This window comes from Trypanosoma melophagium (genome assembly GCF_022059095.1).
Source record: "Trypanosoma melophagium isolate St. Kilda chromosome Unknown ctg7segment1, whole genome shotgun sequence".
Classification (NCBI taxonomy): Eukaryota; Euglenozoa; class Kinetoplastea; order Trypanosomatida; family Trypanosomatidae; genus Trypanosoma; species Trypanosoma melophagium.
In genome coordinates this window covers 288,294-308,369 of record NW_027125191.1, presented here as the reverse complement: position 1 = coordinate 308,369, position 20,076 = coordinate 288,294, and the positions used below count along the sequence as shown (strand labels likewise).

Here is a 20,076-nt window from a genome sequence, read left to right as displayed (position 1 = left end):
TTAATGAGAAGAGAGCGGCTATGAAGAAAGACAATTCAAAAAAAAAAGGATTAACATAAGAACAAGAAGAACAGTAACAAAAAAAAAAACACTGAGATTTTTTTTTCGTTTCTTTCCTTTTCTTATTGTAGCTGTTGTCGTTCTTTTTAGTTTTTTTTTATATATATTACTTGAGTTTTATGTTCCTTTCATATTTTAGTTTTTGATTACCCAAATCCTTTTTTATTTCTGTCTTGAATCAGGTACTGTTTAGATGCATTTGTGTCTGAATCGCCATAGACCCTTCACATGTACATTCTATTTTTATGTGTTCTCTTTGATACTCCTTTGGAAGAAGAAGGAGGATAAGGTGATAACGAGAATATATATATATATATGTCTGTCTGTGCGTGCTTTTGTGGATATGTATCCACTTTCTTCGTTGATTCTTTGGTTATTTTTGCATGACAAACGAACAGTAACGGTTTTTTTTTAAAAAAAGAGTCTTGATTAGATAAAGAAACAAGAAGGTAATTATGAATTGAATAAAAGATGAACAAATATGTTTGCAAAGTGTTTTTGGTTGCTTCTTTTTTTTTCGTTTGGATGGTTTTTCGTTTTTTTTTTTTTTAAGTTTCTTGGGCAAGAATGTTGGGGATGTGTTTTCCATATCAAATATATTTCTATATGCGATGATTTACTTTGGGGTTTCACAATTTTTTGTTTTTGTTGTGTTTCGGTTCTCATTCTTATTATCTTTGACATGTTATCTTTCTTTTTTTTTTTTGAGATCATCTATCAGAATTACATAGAGATATAACTGTTTTTGTTTTTTGTTTTTTTTTATTTTATTTACCGTTTCCTCTCTACCAGTTCTTTTTTGTTTTTTTGTTTGCTTTCCGTTCTCATAAATGTTATCCTTCTTTGTTTTTTTCTTTTCTGTTTGTCGTGCGATGACCATTTTTTTTTTTTCTTTGCTTTTCCTTTTTTTTCATTACTTTTTGTTTTTCATTGATGATCAGTGCGTGTGAGGAGTGAAGTACTCTTTACTTTTCATCTTCTCCCCCATTTTTTGCCTTTTGCCGTACCACTAGCAACAAATACAGAGTAACGTGAACACTTTTTTTTTCGTTTCTTTCTTTTCTTTCCTTTTGTTTTTTTACTTTCATTTTTTTCTTTTTTCATCATAGCACAGATGTAAAGTACTGTACAAAGAAACGCGCGCGAGAGAGAGAGAAAATAAAAGTGTAAGCCGACAAAGTACGGGCGGCAATATTTACAAAAGAATAGAGAAAATAAATAAAAAAAAATGGGGGATTATTTTTCTTTATGGGGGGATTTTATTTATTTTCAGTAATTTAAAATAAAACGGAGAAATGTAGAAGCTGCGAGTAAGTGAGTGAGTTGATTACGCAAAAGGGAAATATTGTCAGAGACTGTACGAATGATTGAGTAACGTGGAAATAAATACTGCAATAAGACGTCAAATGAAAGAAAATAATAATAATAATAATAATAATAATAATAATAATAATAAAAGAAAAAGCAATCAAAAAATAAACGAAAAGAAAAAAATGCAATATCTCTTTTTTATTGGGGTACTACAAATGACGAAAAAGGAAAGAAGAGAAATCCAAAAAAAAAAAAAATAGAAAAGTGAGATGTGTGAGGAATAGAGGTAAAACGCTGATGCCACCGCAAATGTGATGTTTCCCTTCATTTTTTGTTTATTGATCGTTATTACTATTATTACTATTATTGTTGTATGACTGTCCGTTCTTTTCTCCTCTGAGGAACTTTCTCTCTCTCTCTCTATTAATATGCAATGATCCATATTTTCTTTTTCTTTTTTATTTTGCGCCATGCTTTTTTTCTTTTATTTCTATGATGAATAGTGAGCATTCCATTGGTCTTCTATATTTTCACTTGTTTTTGTTTTTTGACGACGTTTTTCCTTTTTTGTTTTTTACTTTTTCTTTCCGTGATATTAACACCATCAAATGATAGTGAAAGTGATTTTCTTTTTTTTTTTGTATGCGTATGATTGCCTTTGTCCTTCTTGTTGTTATTGTTATTGTTCTTTTTTCGCTAACGTGTTACCCCCAGCCGTCCGACTAGAGGGAAGAATATATATATATATATATATATACCAGGTTTGGGGAAGAAGCAACCGGAAAGAAATGGAAAATATTTCAGTAAATAAAAGGTTCAAAGAAATGAGAATAATACGACGAAGAAGAAAGAAAACGAAAATGCTGAAAACGAGTGAAAAATAAAATAAAGAGAACGTGGAAGATACAAAAAGATATGGTATATCAATATGATCGTGAGTTTTTTCTAGTTTTTTAGTTTTTGATTTTTATTTGGTTTTGAGTTTTTTTTTTAATTATAAATCTCTGAGCTTTTATTTATTACCTTTATGTTTTGGATAACCTTACTGTCTTGGTTTTTTTTCTTTCCTGTGTTCGTGTATACACCCGTGAATACACGTCTGTGTATTTATGTGTTGTGTTTATTCTTTGCATGTATTGTGTATTGCATCGCCATGAGAAAAAAGAAAAAAAAAAACAGCATGAGCGAGGAGTAAAAAGAAGAGAAACAAAGAGAGTAATGAGGGCCGAGATTTTTCCTATTCTTTTTTTTCTCTCTCTTTATCTTTATTTATATATCTATCCCTGTATGTGTGTGTATGTATATTGTGCCACTAGAGGTAGAGTAGATGCTTTTGGCTGTGACTGTTCCTACAGCTAGTAGAAATTCTAGGGATCTTCAACTTAAATACATGGGAATCATTTATTCACGTAAAATGTTGATGCATTCATTTGTTTGGGATGATAGACGTTATTTCTATTTTACTTCTCTCAGCAATACTTGATGTCACGTATTTATATCCTTTTGATTTCCATACGCATTTTTTTTTTTTTAAAACTACTTTCTTTCTTGGGTAAAGAGTTTTTGCTTTTTTGGGTTTTTTGGGGGGTTTTTTACTGTTCCTCTCAGTCTAGTGTAGCTGCAGGATTTCAATTTATGTGTATACATCCTACTGTGTCTTTAACATGTACGCATCGGTTTTAACTCGGTTAGGGGTATACGTTCAGGCAATCATTTTCTTTATATATATATATATATACGAGAATTCCCTTTCTTTTTGTTGTTGTTGTATTTCACTGGTTGATTTTTTTTCTTCTTCTTTTGGTTGCTTCTACTTTCAATTTCTTTTTTCCCTCATTTTCATTGATCTGCACCAACATTTTTTACTGTTCGAGGCAATCTTGTTTGCTTATTCTTAATGTTTTTTTTTTTGTTTTTCTTTCCCTTTTATTAGTGTTTGTTTTTTTTGTCTTTTTAACCTTTTTTTTTCGCACAATACCTGTTAGATACGCGTATGTATGCGTGTGCGTGCATTTTTTCTTTCCTTTTGTATATCTTTTATTCACTGATATTGAGAAAAAATAAATGGATGTAAGAGTATATAAGAAATCCTTTTACAAATATTTACACATATATACATATATATGCATATTTTATGTTTGTCTTTTCTTCTTACGGTTTTACTACTTTCTGTTTGGTTACTGTAAGTATCAGTATCAGTTATCTTTGAAATATTATGCAATTGGGAATAACCGAAAACGATAACGTAATTTCTTCTTTTCCTGTTTTTGTCTTCTATTGTTGACCTTTGTTTTTTTGTTAGTGTCTAGGAGGTCACTGTTTTTTTTTCGTTTTTTTAGGTTTATTTTTATGTATTTGCTTGCTTTTTTTGTCTCTGTTTCTGTTTCCTTCTTCCTGTTATTATCGGGGATTCATTTACTGTATAGTTGGGCGGAATAGGTACAGAAGAGTGCGAAAGGTGATGAATGACGTGGGAATACACCTTTAATTTTTTCTCTTTTCAAGCAGTTCTCATTTTCTCTGTTATGGATACTTTTATATTTACTGTTTCCCAAATGATCCCAACAGAAAGAGAATGTCAATAGAGAAGCCGTAAAAAGAAAGATAAAAAAACTATTTTAAGGGGGAGAAACGTTAGTACGATAGAAGAACATTTAGCGAAGTAAACTTTCGTGCAATTTTTTAAATTTCCATTCCAACTGTTGCTACACAACTATTTACATCCTCTAAAAGTAAAGATTTTTGGGGTGTTTTTGTTGTTCGTACTTTTGTTTTTCGTTTCATCTCCTTGCTACGGTTTCTTTTTTTGGTTCTTGTTTGGGTTTTTATTCCCATTCTTTTATTGCGCACGTTTTTTTTTCTTCTGTTCCTTTGCGTAATTCGTTCCCATTCTACTTATTGTAGGGAAATTGTGGTCTTGGTTTCGGCTGATTTACCACGCATCCTGTTTCTTTGTATGTGTGTGTAGTAATATTCGCATGTTTCTTACTTTATATATATAATCTGCGTGTATGTATATGAACTGTATTTGCTGTATCTGTTGATATCCACATTTACATCATGTCTCTTCTTTCTCTTTTCTATTTCTCTCTTTTTCAAGTTCACTCTATTAAAAAGTCCTCCACCCCCTTCAGATTCACTTGGTGAAATGTCGAGGACCCCGTCGGAGGCCGGCGAGGCACTCGCGGTGGCCGACGCCCCCCCCGCCGACATTTTCGCCCAATTGGAGCAGCGGGCCCGCGCCGCCCTCGAGGACCTCTCCGCCCACTCCAGCCGCGAGGAGAGCAGCACCGCCGAGTACATCCGCACCCTCCGCGAGTACCGGCAGGCCTGCCAGGAACGCGCCCAGTACGTCGAGGCCGATCTCGTCCAGCAGGTCCTGCGGCACTTGCGCCTCGATGAGGAGACGCGGCATGTGCGGGGGCTGACGGAGCAGCAGCAGCAGGAGCGGAATGCCTTGGAGGAGGCCCATCGAGAGGAATTTCAGGCATTCCATCGTGTGTGGAACCAACGCATTGATGCATTTGAGGAGCAGCAGCTGGATATGGAGTCGGCATTGCTAGAGCGGCAGAATGCGGAACTGCAGGCATTCTATCAAGAGATGAATGACCTCTCACCACGTACCGCAAAGTGCAGTCGTGATCTCTTGGATGCCCGTGCGGTGGAACACATCCTCGCCGAGCAGCGCGAATACGCACGCGCCTACCGTACAAAACAACAGGCAGACCGACTTGAGGCAAGAGATGCGGAACGGTTTATGCAGGCAAAGGTGGAACTCTTTGAGCGTCGTGAGGCGCTGCTGCGACAGAAACACCTGCAAGAACGTCAAGTATTAGATGTTAAGATTGAGCGACGCCGATTAGAGCTCGAACGGGCGCGAAAAAGAGAACTTGACGTGCTTCTTCAGCGCTACGTTAATGTGCGGCGAGAACTAGAATTACAACAAAACATTATACGGAGCAAAACAGGTACAATTCTTCTTAAGCATGCTAGTAATACGAAAAGTGATGCAAGTGGAAGTGCGGCTTTAGTAGAGAGCGCGAGCTCTGGGGCGTTTGGCTTAACTGTCAAACGACGCCATTTTGATGATACAAACCAGAGCAACAGCAATTCTTCCCCTGCTGCATTAAAAGATTAAAGTGAAGAAGAGAAGAAATCGAAAGGCAAAAAGAAAAGAAAAAACAACAAAACAAAAACGAACAATGAGTGAGAAGTACATAACTTATTCATATAGATTCTGTTTATACTATATATATATATATATGTATGTATGTATATTTTCTTGTATTGTATATGATTACTAGGTATTGAAACCAATATTGGAGGTAGTGTAATATGGTAGCAGTAATGATGGTAGTTGGAGGAGATGTATTCCCGCGTGGTCTGTTACTGATGACGCCAAGAAAAAATTTTTTTTTTATTTGTAATATTTCCTTGTTTTTTCTTGTGCTATGTACTAAGAAATGGGGGTTTGCTTCGCTGTGTATTAGAAGTTATGCACATGTTTGGTGTGTCCTCCTTCTTTTCATCTGTATTGCTCTTTTAACCAATGTATTCAACATGGTGAAGCCTCGTTTATTTGAGAGGTGTAGTGTATTGTAGTATAATGGTGATGGTGGTGGTCGTAGCCGCGATAGTCATTCTTCTCTTTGCCGCAGTAGTTTTACACTTTTTCACCTCCTTCTCCCCCATATTCCTTTACTCTTGGTTCTCCAGAAATTGTTCCTACCCTTGCAGGATAAGAAATGTTTATTTTTCTTTTGAATGTGTGCTCATTTTTTTTTTTTATTTTCTTCTGTCCTGTGTGCTTACATGCATCCTTTTCCTCTGTTTCTACCTTTTCTTATTAAATTTGTTCTCCTATTCTTGCGTTTGTCAACTCTTTTTTCTAATTACTGTTTTTTGTTCTCTTTTCTTGTGTGTCTGTGTTCGTTTGTTGTGGTTGTTTTTCTTTGAAAAAAAAAAACAAATAAAAAAGAAGGAAAGAAAGAAAGAGAGATAAAGGGAGAAGGTTTATTGTTCTAGTCGTGTGAGTAAAAAAAAAAGGATCACCGAAAAGTCGTGAAAGAGACATCACGTTTCACAGGAAGCCTTTCCCTATCCCTCCCCACTAACAAACCACCAATACGAATAAAACGGAGCTATCTGGAGCTGAGATATGATAAGCACCCTGTTCTTCGATGAGGTGGATGCTAGTAGTGCACTGCATGTGCGCACAACACGGCAGCATAACATTGATGGAAGTAGTATACAGGGATCTGTCACTGCATTTAATACAAGTTATGGGAAAGATACTTTCTGCAGTGGATCTATTCCAGTTCCATCGCTGCGGGCTACACTTCTATGGTGGTTAGATCGTGACGCACCACTAGTACGTATTCTGTTAACTAGCAATAACCCACCTGGTGATGTGAGTTATAGCTGTCGTAAGATGACTCTGGAGATCCCTGCACCACGAGAAGCTATTATTGCCTGTGGTGTTACACATGTTCGGGAGGAAACGATATTTGCTATTACATGGGTAACTTCACTGCTTGAGGTGGGTTTGTTACGTGTTCAGGTGCAAAGAAGCAGTGATCAACACAGTCATTTGTTACTTGTACCGGATGGAAAGACAGTACTGACTTCACGTCTTTCGCAAGTAGCTACATCCTTTGAAAATGAAACAGGAAGCCCGACTTCGACAAATGGAACTACAAGGAGAGAAAATGAAGCAGATGATGAAAGTATTGGAGTATCTGTCTCTGCATGTGTTCTTGCAAGTGTCGCTCCTGAAAAGGTAACGGATGGTGTACTTTCTGTAATTGCACTTACCAATGGTATTAGCATTTGGCGTGTAGAGGTTGTAGAGGATGGTACCTTCACAGAGGAAGAGTTTCACGACCCCAAAAATCAAAATGGTAGTAACAAGGGTTCTTCACTTAACAGTGGTATTTCTTCTTGGCTTCCGTCATGGCCATGGGACGGAAAACAAAGGAAGGGATGTCGTTATTTGTCTATCGGTGCAGTTCAACAAACACAATACATTATTATCCTACGTTCTAATGGATCATTAGAGTTATATGATGGTTTTATGCGGCCTGTGACTCCAACTTCTATGTGTATTTTACCTATGGAAGATCTTTCTTCTTGCAGAGTTCTGTATCAATGGTCTACTTTCCTAGATGATGATGTACATGTTGTTACATGTTTTGGAGGAAAAAAAGTTTGCTATTGTAAATGGTCACGTATTCCTATAAATGCAAATGGTGGAACTCTTCCTCCTGCTCAATCCATGTCCATTTTACCACCAATGGCAACCAGTTCTCCAATGGGATGTGTTGCAGTAAATGCAGGAGAACTTGCTATTCTTTGGTGTGCAGTAACAGAGGAAGATGGTTGTGTTCGTTCCTCACTTTCTGTTGGTTCTCTCCTACACAGTACTCAACAAGGTCTGTCAGGGTTTTTACAGATAATTACTGCAAAGGATGAAGTGGAAGCGGAAGTACGTAATAAACGTGTTGTTTCAGCTCGTCTACTTTTAGAGAAGGTAGATGTTTTCTTTTGTCATTCACGTCCTTTACATGCTCTTACTTCTGTAAAAGATGAGTTAATATTAATTGAAAAAGCAGAAGAAGGTGTACGAGCTCATGTTTTAAGCTATGAAATGAGTCCTCTTGAAAGATTACTGGAATCTGCTTTTGCGGTAGGAAGACCTGTTGTTCCTGCTACTCGAAATGCTTTACCACTTCCTTATCTTCATTTGGTTCCCGCTGTGGTTTCAGAAGAGGTAAATCATCCTCTTTCTATAGATACTGCCGCATTCGATGAAGGTGTGGAATTAGCAGCATCTTGTGCAGATGGTGCAGATAACCTTGCGGCACTTCTTATTAGTACAGTGCAAAGTGTTCCAGTCGCTTTATCTTTTGGTGGATTTCAACTTTTACGCAGTGTAGCTCACCTACAAGGTTACGCTCCATCTGGGTTTGTTGATGATACGGTGATGAAAACAGCTATTAAACATGCATCAAAAAATTTTAATACTTACTCACGACAAAATTCATTTTGCAGTTTTTCTCGAAGATTTGTTCAACATACAATTTCTAGAGATTTACTTTCTCGTATAGCTTATCTTATTTGTTCTTACATTGGATGGATTGGATCTCGTTTGGGATACTCTACTAGTCTAGAGTTACCACGTGTTCGTATTATTTTAGAGTTTCTCTCTGCAGCATATCATGCCGTAGGAGTTGCAGGACCTTTTACTGCTACTATAGCTCCTAATGTGCAAGAAACCGTTATAGCAGATGTTCTTGAATTATTGTTACAATTTAATACAGAATATGAAAATGATGAAAATGATGTTCTTTTTGCTGTAAATGTGGCAAATCGTTTTCGAGAGTGCGATAGATCACTTGGAATGAGAGCTTGTTCAACATGGTGCAATCTTTTGTATCGTCGTTATCCTTGTCTACAACATTTTCGTATTATTCGGGAACTTGATGTGGGACGAACATCACGTTCTGGACAAATACGCGCAATGTGTTTATCAGCTTCTTTTCACCTTTCAAGTTTACCAGCTACTGTAGCTGTACCTCTTATTCTTGACAGTGGACTTGCTATATTTAACAGAGTTGGGCCATTTCGTACAGCCTTTGATAATGTATCTCTAGATGAATGGCGATTATTGCTTACGGATACATCTCTTACTGCAAAGGTGTACCTTGTGGCACTTCTCCGTCGTGTTATCTATCCTAGTGGTACTTATCATGCAAGTGTGGATAGCACATTAATACGAGAATTATTCCTGAATGAACTACGAGAACTTGAACAATATGTACTGTTTACGCATGGAAAAGACTTTACACGAGTACGTCGAGCTCTTATAGAGCTTCGTCTTGAGACGCATATGTTTCTGGCACGAGCAAGTTTGGACGAACCAAACTTTACCGATGTCTTTCTTTCCCTTGAAGAGGTACTGCGATCTGCAGAGGAATTGGATATGAGTGCCATGTACATGGAACAGATAATGCAAGTTATTGCTGAAGTGGTCGAATTGGCTTCCTCTTCACAGAATTTTATTGATGTTCTTGTTTCACTCGCACATAGTAGTGCTCATTTGGACAGTATTCTTACAGCTAAATGGTATGCTTACACTGCACGATTACCAACAAAATCAGCATCCAAGCAAGCAGATTCAACACGGTTACGCTCAGCCGTAGGACTTTACCGTTATCTTTGTAAACGACACGCCTATGGTCAAGCGGCTCGTATGATGACAGATCTTGCCACTGTTATTCGTTGTTCGTTATTTCGCTCAAGTGCTGTAGAGGTTGTGGTTGAATTAACTGCTCTTGCAGTGACAGCAGTTGAGTTAATTGCACCTACAGCGCCTTTGCAAGTTGAACAAGAAGAAAAAGATCTATCATTATATGCAGCGCATGGTTCCCCAACTTCTTCACGTACACCAGAGCAGGTAGCACCTCCTAAGGGACCTTTAACACGAGAATATCTTCCATGGTTGCGTCGTCGTCATTATCAGGCATTTTGTGAAAAGAAATTATTGGATGCGGATCGTCGTGTGGATTGTACAGATTTGTGGATAGAAGATACACCAGCGGCAACACATGCAGCTGCGGTGCAAAGATTTGTTGAAGTTTTAATGGAATCACGTTTTTGGACTGAAGCTCGACGTTTTGCAGCTATGACAGGTTATGATGTTAGTGTTGTTTTACGGGAACACGTATTAGATCTTATGATGTGTACCAATTATAAGAGTGATGAAGAAGCACTTGAAGAATGGTATGAAATGATTGAGGGTTGTGAAGAAGTTTCTTTACCATCTAATAGGTTTGGTCCCCTACGAAATACGGTGATAGCAGCTTTAACTTATAGTTATGAAAAGGCACTACCAGCTCTTCTTTGTTCACTCGAACGGTTGGATCGTTATGAAGCAATGCAAGCATTACTTGAGGTTTTTGAAACACTACTTCACAAGCGTATGTTAACAATGGATTCTAACAGAGTAAGTAATGAAGAAGTAGATGATGAACCTTCATTAAGTGCTGCAGATGGTGGTTCTGAAAAAACTAGCAGTAACATGGGAAAACATAGCAATATCAGCAATGATACCGTTACTGCTGCTCAACCATGGGTACCATTGGTAGATGCTCTTCGTATTGGTACTGCTGTTTTAATGGATTCTTTGTACGCTAGTGAGAGGGAAGAGAAACTCTGTGACGCTTCTATGACGGCTGGAGTCTTTGATCCAATGGCTTGCAGAGCACGTGAACTACTGGAAACACCGTCTCTACTGGATCACCCTTCTCTTCAACAGGCAAAGTCTGTCGCCGAGGCATTTTTGCATTCATTCGAGGAATTAAAAAGAGACAGGTTGAAGATGGCGTAGCGCATTTAAATTAAAACGACAACAACAACAGCAAAAAGGAAAAGAAGAGGATGAAAAGAGACAAAGAAAACAAAAAAAAAGGAGAGAAAATTGAGAGTTAGAGGAGACAATGATGAAAGCGGACATCAATGAAGGAGGGGGACACGAAAAGGATGGGAAGAGCAGAAAAAATAAACGAAAGAAAACACGTATATGAGTTGTGAAGAAACGCGATGGTATGAGCTAGAAATGCGTCTCGCCATCTGAAAGAGATAGACGCTCTCAGAGTGAGTGCTAAGGTCACAGGAATAATCAAAAAAAAAAAAGAACAAAAAAAAAGTCAGAAGAAAAAAAAAAGGAAAGAAATCATACTGAAGAGAAGATATTTGTTAATCATGCGAAATTTTTATTACATGGGTGCAGAGACTCGTATTGCTCAGCATAAATTATAGTTACCTATACGTTTTATTATTATTATTATTATTATTATTATTATTATTAATGAACATAATTGTATTTTTTTATTTCTTGTTGTTCCCACACTTTCTTTTTTTTTCTTCTTCTTTCGATGTTGTTATTTATGTATTTCTTTATTTATTTTCATTTTTCCATTTACATAGGCCACGATGAAACGTGGTAAACACGGTAGGGAGTACATGGGGCCCGCAGAGGCTGCGTTGCGGCGTCGCTCTGTCTTTCGTGATGCCCGCGCGGCGACGACGCAACTCACCGCCACACAACTCATTGAACAGGCGCAAGATATGCAACGCCTAACAGACCCAGGAAATGATGGCACAAAGGTTGTAATTAACAGTGCAGAAGAATTGGCCTTGTATCGCCAAAAGACACGAGCCGAATTAGAGGAACGTGTAAAACGAGGTTATAGCTTTCTTGGCAACTGGGTGAAGTACGCCAGATGGGAAGCGCAACAGAAGGATTTTGCACGTATGCGAAGTGTGCTGGAACGTGCGGTTGCAGTACATGGTACTTCTCCTGCACTTTGGCGGGATTACGCAGAGTTAGAAGAAGAACATGGATTTGTTAATCACGCACGGGCAGTATGGGATCGTGGGGTTACGGCCCTACCATCTGCTACTGATCTCTGGCTTAAGTATTTGGTATTTGAACAGGCAGCAGGACAGGAGAGTAGAGTGCGGGATGTTTTTAATCGTTGGCTTTCCGGACCTACACCACCGCATTGTGCGTGGGAACTTTTTGTCTTATTTGAGGCTCAATGTCAGCGTAGTGATGCGTGCAGAGATGTTATGCGTCGATATGTGGAAACATATGCAACTGTTGAGGAATGGTTGTTTTATGGAACTACAGAATTAAATGTTTTGGGTTCTGCCGAAAGGGCAGTTAAGGTTTTTATGACAGCAATGGAGTCACTTCCGGAGGAGTATATTAATGGTGCGAAAGACTGTAAAATTCCATTGGCGTTAGCAGAAGCTCTTGTGGCTTGTCGTAAATATGAGGAAGCAAGGGAGGTGTATCATCGACTATTACGGGATTGTAAATCTGCTTCTGTTTTAGATAAGATATTTACAGCTTACAGTAGGTTTGAGCGTCTTTATGGAGATGGAGTAAATTATCAAACTGTAGCTGTTGCAGTCGCCAAGGCAATGTATCAACAACGCATCGCCCGTGATCCTACAGACTTTGATGCACATGTATCACAATATCTTATTCTACGTGATGCTGCAATTCAGAGTAACAAGAAGAATGACGACAATAACAATAGCAACAATAATGTCAATATGATCATTGGTACAGATAAAGAGGATCTCTGGAAAGAGGCATTAAAATGTCTCGAAGCAGCTATTAATATTCGTATTAATGGTGCAACAAATCCTCTGGCAGCACAAAGAAAGGCTTTTCTGGTAATAGAGTATGCACGTCGTATAGAATGTTATGATATTAATGCTGCACGTGCTGCTTTAGCTGCTTGTATTCGTGATTTTCCATTTACTACAGCATCATGTCCGCAACTCTGGTTAGAAGCTGCTGCTTTAGAACAACGTCATGGTGCATATGCTCAAGGTCGTAGGATTCTTGGTGCTGCTATTCATGTGTCACCTTGTCCTGATGTGTTTGAAGCGGCTCTATTACTAGAAGAAAAGGCATGTACAGCTGGTGAATTAAGCCGTAGTGACTGTGTGCAACGGAGTCGTGAAATTTATCAAAATGCCATTAAAGAGTTTCCACAGGACTTTTCGTTATGGGAAGGTTATGCAAAAATGGAGGAAAAGGAAGAACAGTTTCATCGAGCAGATGCTTTACGTCTTGCTTGTATTCACTCCTTCTCTAATGCTGCACGAACTGAACAATCTATGTCTGGCCGCTATGAATTATTAGGTAAAGTAGATCAGGCATGGGCCCGTCGTTTAGCTATGAAACGACGAATGATTCGGGCAGAACAGAAGAAATTACAGAGTCATAATGATGTAGCTAATGAAAGCACGGAAAAAGAGTCCCTGCTGCAATTGTATCGTGACTTGCTAGATTCTGTGTGGGAGGATTACAAGTATGAGGCCCTTCGCTGGCTAGAAAAGGCGGCGGCGGCCCGTGGCGTTCTCTCACCCCCACCGGAGCGAACTCCGGATGTTCTGGCACCCGCCGTTGCCCGCTTTGCGGAGGCGGTGAGTGCGGTGGCCGCCTTTCTGCTCGGCTCCCCACAACGCCATGGCGTGTGTGATGCGAGTCGTGTGGATTGGATGCGTTCGCTATTCCGCGGCCTGCTGGAGCGGGAGCGGGTGGCCCTGCAGCAGCAGCTGGGCGGGCTGGACGAGAGTGTCAGTTTCGACGCGGTGCAGCACCGGCGGCGGTGGGGGGAATTTCTGCTCGCCCCCGCCGTGGCGGAGTGGCGGCGGTTTGAGGCAACGTACGCCACGGAGGAGTCTTTGAAGGCGGTGCAGGAGTTTGTGCAGCCAGCCAAGCGGCGTACACGACTCTTTGCAAAGAGGAAGGCGTAAGCAGAGAAAGAGGAGAAAGAAAAGATGACGACGATGAGTGTTGAAAAGGGTAAAGGGAAGCGGGGAATCACACAGAGGCGAAAGAAAAAGAAAAAGAAAAAAAATCTCTTAGAATTTCCTTGCGCTTCTTTCTTCAACTGGTCTTGTGTGTCTGTGTGTTAACAAGGAACGCGTGTAAATCCTGTAGTTACCGGTAAAAATGACTCTTCTTTTCTTGTGTGTGTGTGTTAAGCCCTCATTGGTTTTTTTTTTCCTTCATTTTATCAGTCACATTGTGTATTTTGGTAAATCTTTTGCTCTTTTCTTTTTCCTTTTCATTTTTATTTTCTTTTACTTTAATTCTTCTTTGTTACTTATTTCACTATGATAAAACAAGGCAAACGTAGTCCCTTTTTCTCTTGTGAACGTTTGTGTTGTTGCACCGATATGGACCAGCAAGCACAGCAGGAAGAGGGAAATGTCATGGGAGTTGTACGCTGCGCATGTGAGAAGGGTAGAACATCATTTATGACGTACAAGAAACGTTTTTGGGTAGTTGATGAATCACAAGCTCGTCTTGAAGTCTATAAGAACGATCAAGAACCTTTCCCACAAACCAAATTTGATGCTTCAGATGTTCGAGGTGTGGTTCTTTCCAGCGGTAAACAAAATAAATTCTATGGTCTTGCCGTGCAACTACGGAAAGGTCGTAATATTAAATTTCGATTGAATTCAATAGAAGAAAGAGACCGATGGTATAATGCTATTATGCGTCTTATTAAACGGAATTCAGCGTATAATCATGATCAAAATGTCTTGCGGGTAGCGCAACGACGAACGCTAACAGCAGAACGGTTACTTGGTGTAAGTATAACTCTTACCGTTGCAAGGCTAAGTGATATTCCTGATGACCTTCTGCAATATTTAGTAGATGCAGTAGATGCTGCTATTGAAACTATATCAGAAGTAGTTCACAAATATAGTGGTGATATGGAAATTCCACGTCGATACATTGTTACCGTAGCTTCAGCAGATTCTCAAACTCGTTGTGGACCTCAATATGATCCCACTACAAGTAGTCTTGTATTACAGGTATTCATTAATCGTGATATATTTGGACATGTTCGTTTTAATGTTGCTGATCCTATTGATATTATAGAGATGACACAATCACATGTTTGGCGTGATCCACGTATTGAAGGATGGATAACTACAAACCCAAGATGCATGGCAGTATGTCGTGAAATTGGTGAATTACTTGGATTTAAAAAAAGTTTTTCATTTACTTTTCAATGGGGACAAAACATGCGTGATACAGAACGTGTGGAAGGATATTTAGACCGTTATGTACATGAAGATTTTTTACGTTCTGTAGAGATGCAAATTGTGGAAGTTGCTGAGGATTTTAAACGTTCTCAAGGTTCAAGTGATGATGTACAATACATAAAGTACATTGGTGATTATGTCTCTGGTATAGCTATAACTCTTGATGAAGCTACAGTAGGTGCTGATAGACCCCCAGATCTTTCTGTCGTAACAACTGTAGAATATCAACGACGATGTCGACGTGCAGTATTGATAACAGCAAAATACCTTGAAGCATACCGTCAACCACGTGTAGTACGTAAAACACTTCGTGATCAACTGGTAGAAGTTATTCTTTTAGCTGATCTCAGCAGAAGATTGAGTGAAAGTAAGTCTGCATTTGCCAAATTATTAGGAGGAGAAACAAGTGTGAAATTTTTATGGGAAAATCTTCTCTTGTCTTGTTCACGAATAAATGTTGCATTAAAACAACGCAACATATCACAATTAGTTACTTCTTGCAGTAATATTTATTTAGAACGACTTGAGAGTGCTGAACAGTTAATGTTTGGAATGGCTTCTCCAATTGATGGTAGAGCATCTCCTTTTGCTGTAATGTTTAAAAATGTCTACTCTATCGTTGTTGATTTTGTTCCTTTTTTACCAGGAAATCCTACATCATTACCAGAGTTGAAATTTCGACAAGGTATTCTAACCGATTACATTGTATGTGGTTTAGAAGCTACTCAAAAAGCCATGATGGATGTTATATGTCGACAACGACCTATACCACAAATAAATCAAGCATACGCTGTAACACGTAATCTCTTTGTTTTTCCATCTGTACTCGTTACAACATTTAAAGAATGGTGTGAACGGGAATTATATAACACTCATACAACAAATGAACAAGTAATTGGGGATGATTCAAGTTCATGGTCTTCTTCTCCTAGTGATGATTTAGGAGATGCAGTAGCGTTTGAACGTAGTGCGGAAACACAAGTTCTTGATATTCATCGAGTTGTTAATATGGTGTATGATTCTCAGGGTGCTTCTGTAAATCTTAAGATTGGTGCAGATGCTATTCTTGAAGCTATTAATGCCCTTGAGGCTGCTTTTGATGGACGTCGAATTCGAAAACATGATTTAGCACGTGTACTTATTGCTAATTTACGAAGATTACGTGCAATGTATAGTCAAACTATTGGTGGTGAAATGGTGAGTTGTCTACATCTTGATGCGGCCGTACAAATATTGTATGAATTATGCGAATATGAAGAGAATGAGGTTGGTTTAAGAGAATTATTGCGGCAGTATGCTCAACAGCGACGAAAAGCATCCTCATGGCCGAGTAGTGAACCTGTTTTTCAGCAAAATGGAGATTCACCTCGGAACTCATCAGATCGAATCTATGATTTTCAATGTGTTTCTCATGTAGCCCTTAATTCGTTGCTTCCAAGTGAGGCGAGGATTGCTCTACTAGCGTGGCGTGTTGGATTTGTAGCGGGTTTAGAAGATGTTGGAAAAACTCTTATTCTTAATTCTCTTAAAGGTTCTGCACAATCAACCATTCCCACCGTTGGTTTATCACAGCGGGTAGTGGCATTTGAGGAATGGGTATTCGCCATGAATGAACTTGGCGGGCGTGAAAGTTTTCGTGAGAACTGGCACTACTATGTGGATCGCATGGAGTCTATTGATTTTCTTTTCTTTGTGGTGGATAGTATGCGGCGGCGAACCTTTAAAGATGCCGCGGCGTACCTCCTCGCCATAACGCATCACTTTAAGAAACTCCCATTGGTGGTTATATTTAACAACTACCGCAGTGGCACCCGTGGAACTCCGTCGCTGGAAGACTTGGAAACAGCCGTTAAACTCGACAAGGTACGACGACGACACCCCGATCGGCGTGTGTTCGTTGGCACGTGCGATATCACAGTTGTGAGTTCCACCAATCGCACCGCCCCGACGTCTCTCACATCTGCACTGCAGGATCTCAGTGCGTATTTACGTCAAGTATCCCCGCCAGAGCGAAGACCGCGGAAACCGAAACAGGGAGGGGCCGCAGAAGACATGATGCAACGACTCTCCATGTCTATGGGATGGAGACTCTAGTCAATAAGAAGAAGAGGAAAAGAAAAGAAAAAGGGTTTATATATATATATATATATATATATATATGTACGTGTTTCATTGCATTTATACTTGTGTTAAGATGAATCAAGGTAATACGTGATTTTCTTCTTTTTCATTTTTCTATATCTCTATCTCTCGATCTATCTATATTTGTTTGTCTAAGCTTGTTTTTCTGTCTGTGTGTGTGTATTCAATTTTTTTACTTCTTTTTGCCGTTCTTTTTTGTCCGTATGCTATCCTTTTTCTTTCGCGTTCTCTGTCACTTTGCATATGATTGGAGCTCTACGGTTCTGGTGTGTATAGAGCGTTACGAGGGCATCGCATAGAAACATACATGTACGCATTTATTGCAAGACTACCAAAAAAAGGAAAAAAAAAAACAATTATTATGTCTTGGTATACAGGGTTTTTTTTTTCCTTTCATAGTTGTTCTAATTCCCTTGTGGTATTACTCTGTATTTGTATTTGTTTTGTTTTTTTCTTAGTTTCACTACTAAATAAATTAACCTTTATCTTTTTTTTTTGCTATTGTGTTTTTATTTTTTTTATTTTTTTTTTTTATTTTTTGCATTCTCATTTTGAAATGTTTTGATAGATAATGAATATGGATAAAGCTATGCTAGGTCGTTGTCGTTTGCCGTATGGTGACAAACAAGGAAGTTTTAGAGGCGTTGTTGCGAGTTCTAATCGTGATGATGGATTTTTCAGTGGTGAGAGTAATTATGTGGATTATGTTGTCTACACTGGGTTTCGCTATCAATGTGTAGAGTTTGCCCGCCGATTTCTTCTTCTCACAACTGGATGTATATTTGGTTCTTGTGGACGTGCAAGTGAGATATTTAAAATGACTAATATAACACATGTAGAAACTGGTTCTACGTATAATTTTATCGCACATCCAAATGGGAAATCAGAACGTCGTCCTGCCCCTGGTGATATTATTGTATATCCATATCATCGACTTCATATGCCATGGGGTCATGTTGGTGTTATATCGTACGTGGGAGATGATGGAAAAGTGGGTATTGCAGAACAAAATCATGTTTTTGTCCCCTTCTTCTCACCAAGCCCGGATTACCTTGATGGTGAGTGCTGTGTTTCCCGTTATATAAATCTTGAACAGACCTCTGATGGTTATTGGTATCTGAGAGAGGAAGAAGCCGAGGGTAGTGTTGATTGTCTTGGGTGGATGTCTTATCCTGGAGCTCCTAGGCGTGAACTTATTCATCAGCAGATTCGTCCTATTCCAGAACAACTAAGTGTACGGTCCACACCTGTGGAGAATAAGGATCATCCATCGCTTTGGCAATTTACACTTCCAAATGGTACATGTCCTATTCCTACTCTTTATATTTTTCGCCAAGGCACAGGAGAAGCGTTAATAGGAGCTACCACAGCTTTTTCACGTATTATTCGTATTACACTGCAGTTTTTATTCAAAAGACATCACTTAAGTGCTGGATTTAATGATCTCCCAACTAACCCATTAGGGGCAGACCTTATGGAGGCACCAAAAACACTTCTAGATATCATGGAGGCTGCGACATTAGATGATAGTAAAGGAGAAGCAGCAATGGATCGTGCTCTTGCGCTTCACTTTGGTCTTGATGTGGAAATAATTAAAGCGATGCGTCGCGAATTTAATCTTGGTGAAGTACATATGCTTGCTAATACCACTTTTTCTCTTAATTTGGCGGCAGAATCTACAATGCGACTTGATAGTGGTGTTGAGGTAAATGTTATGAAGGCTGGAAATCCACATGATGAAGCATGGCTTATTGAAAAGGTTAATTTTGGCACCCCCAAAATAATCTCTGAACTTGCAAAATTACGTGCGTGTCGAGATGCACATCACGCATTTTTGCAACACGCATTTTCACCAGATGTGCATACTTCAGTGAATGTCGAGTGTCGCGTGGATTTTTCTAGATATGTAAAAAATGTCGAAGAAGTACGTGGACTGCGTAATGGGTTTACAATTATTAAAAGTTCAAAGAATTCTGATGATACTGTAGACACAGTTATACGTATTGTTGTGGAATACTGTGAAGCTTTTAAATATCCTACACTTGTAGTGGATGAATCTCAACTTTTATATGAATCTAATCATTCTAAACTTTACGCATGTTTGAAGACAGGAGAAAAGTTACATGTTGATTTCTGCCTTTGCATTACAGAATGGCCGGATATCATGACTGCATCACCTCTAGGTACAAAATCTGAAGGGAAATTTGAAGGACTTTCTGCAATCCGTCGAGCAGCCCTTGACCCACACGCAGATGTGTTATTTGCGAAACCTCTTTGGTCACTGCTTTGCAGCGGTAAAATTCATCGAACAGTAAGTTCAATGAATAGCAGCAGCAGCAGATTTTTTGATATCAGTCGACGCCTATACGAGTATGCGTCACCCAAGCAGTCACCAGAAATATGGGAAAGTGATGTTCATGAGTATAAGGATTCATGCCGTCGTTGTCACTTGTCTGTTCCCATGGCAGATGGATTAACATCAAAAAATGCCCGAGGCGAAACTGTTCTCTTGAACTTTGCTGTTAGTTGTTGTACAGGTCGTGAGGCAAATGGTGATGTTGCTGGGCTTATGTACGTATTTTCGTAGATGGGAAGAAGAAACGAAAAAAGAAAAAAGAACGCCAAGAAGAGGAAGTAGAGAGAGCAGAGCTTGGAAATATATATATATATCTTGAAAGGTACATACACTGTTTTCCTTTTTTTTTCTGTTTTTATCCCTCTCTGTCTTGTCATTAATTATTATCGCGTCAGTATATCATTATGTGTTTATTTTTGTTAGTTTCTTTTTTTTTTTTAACCCCTTTTGGCATATTACTCGCTGAAGTTTACAATATCACCCAATAGTAAGAGTTGCCACGGTGACCTCTTTGTATTTCAATGGGGTGTCATTTCGTTACAGTCAACTAAGAAACATTACAA

The 20,076-nt window shown here is 38.9% G+C and overlaps 5 protein-coding genes across 5 annotated transcripts; all 5 read left to right on the top strand.

Annotated features, from left to right (window-relative positions):
- Nucleotides 1-4,519: 4,519 nt before the first annotated feature.
- LSM04_000106 (uncharacterized protein) lies at nucleotides 4,520-5,509 on the top strand (the record flags this gene model as incomplete). The annotated part of the gene is made up of 1 exon (XM_067333942.1): nucleotides 4,520-5,509. One exon carries the CDS (start codon nucleotides 4,520-4,522, stop codon nucleotides 5,507-5,509), a length of 990 nt encoding a protein of 329 aa, XP_067186183.1.
- Nucleotides 5,510-6,529: 1,020 nt separating this feature from the next.
- Nucleotides 6,530-10,759, top strand: LSM04_004411 (uncharacterized protein; the record flags this gene model as incomplete). The annotated part of the gene is made up of 1 exon (XM_067333941.1): nucleotides 6,530-10,759. One exon carries the CDS (start codon nucleotides 6,530-6,532, stop codon nucleotides 10,757-10,759), a length of 4,230 nt encoding a protein of 1,409 aa, XP_067186335.1.
- A 605-nt stretch (nucleotides 10,760-11,364) lies between these two features.
- Nucleotides 11,365-13,710, top strand: LSM04_007865 (uncharacterized protein; the record flags this gene model as incomplete). Its single annotated transcript, XM_067333939.1, has 1 exon — nucleotides 11,365-13,710. The coding sequence occupies one exon, from the start codon at nucleotides 11,365-11,367 to the stop codon at nucleotides 13,708-13,710; it is 2,346 nt and encodes a 781-aa protein (XP_067186453.1).
- Nucleotides 13,711-14,136: 426 nt separating this feature from the next.
- On the top strand, nucleotides 14,137-17,109 carry LSM04_004608 (Small GTPase superfamily; the record flags this gene model as incomplete). The annotated part of the gene is made up of 1 exon (XM_067333938.1): nucleotides 14,137-17,109. One exon carries the CDS (start codon nucleotides 14,137-14,139, stop codon nucleotides 17,107-17,109), a length of 2,973 nt encoding a protein of 990 aa, XP_067186344.1.
- Nucleotides 17,110-17,734: 625 nt separating this feature from the next.
- Nucleotides 17,735-19,744, top strand: LSM04_001358 (CHAP domain; the record flags this gene model as incomplete). Its single annotated transcript, XM_067333937.1, has 1 exon — nucleotides 17,735-19,744. One exon carries the CDS (start codon nucleotides 17,735-17,737, stop codon nucleotides 19,742-19,744), a length of 2,010 nt encoding a protein of 669 aa, XP_067186220.1.
- Between the last annotated feature and the right edge of the window lie 332 nt (nucleotides 19,745-20,076).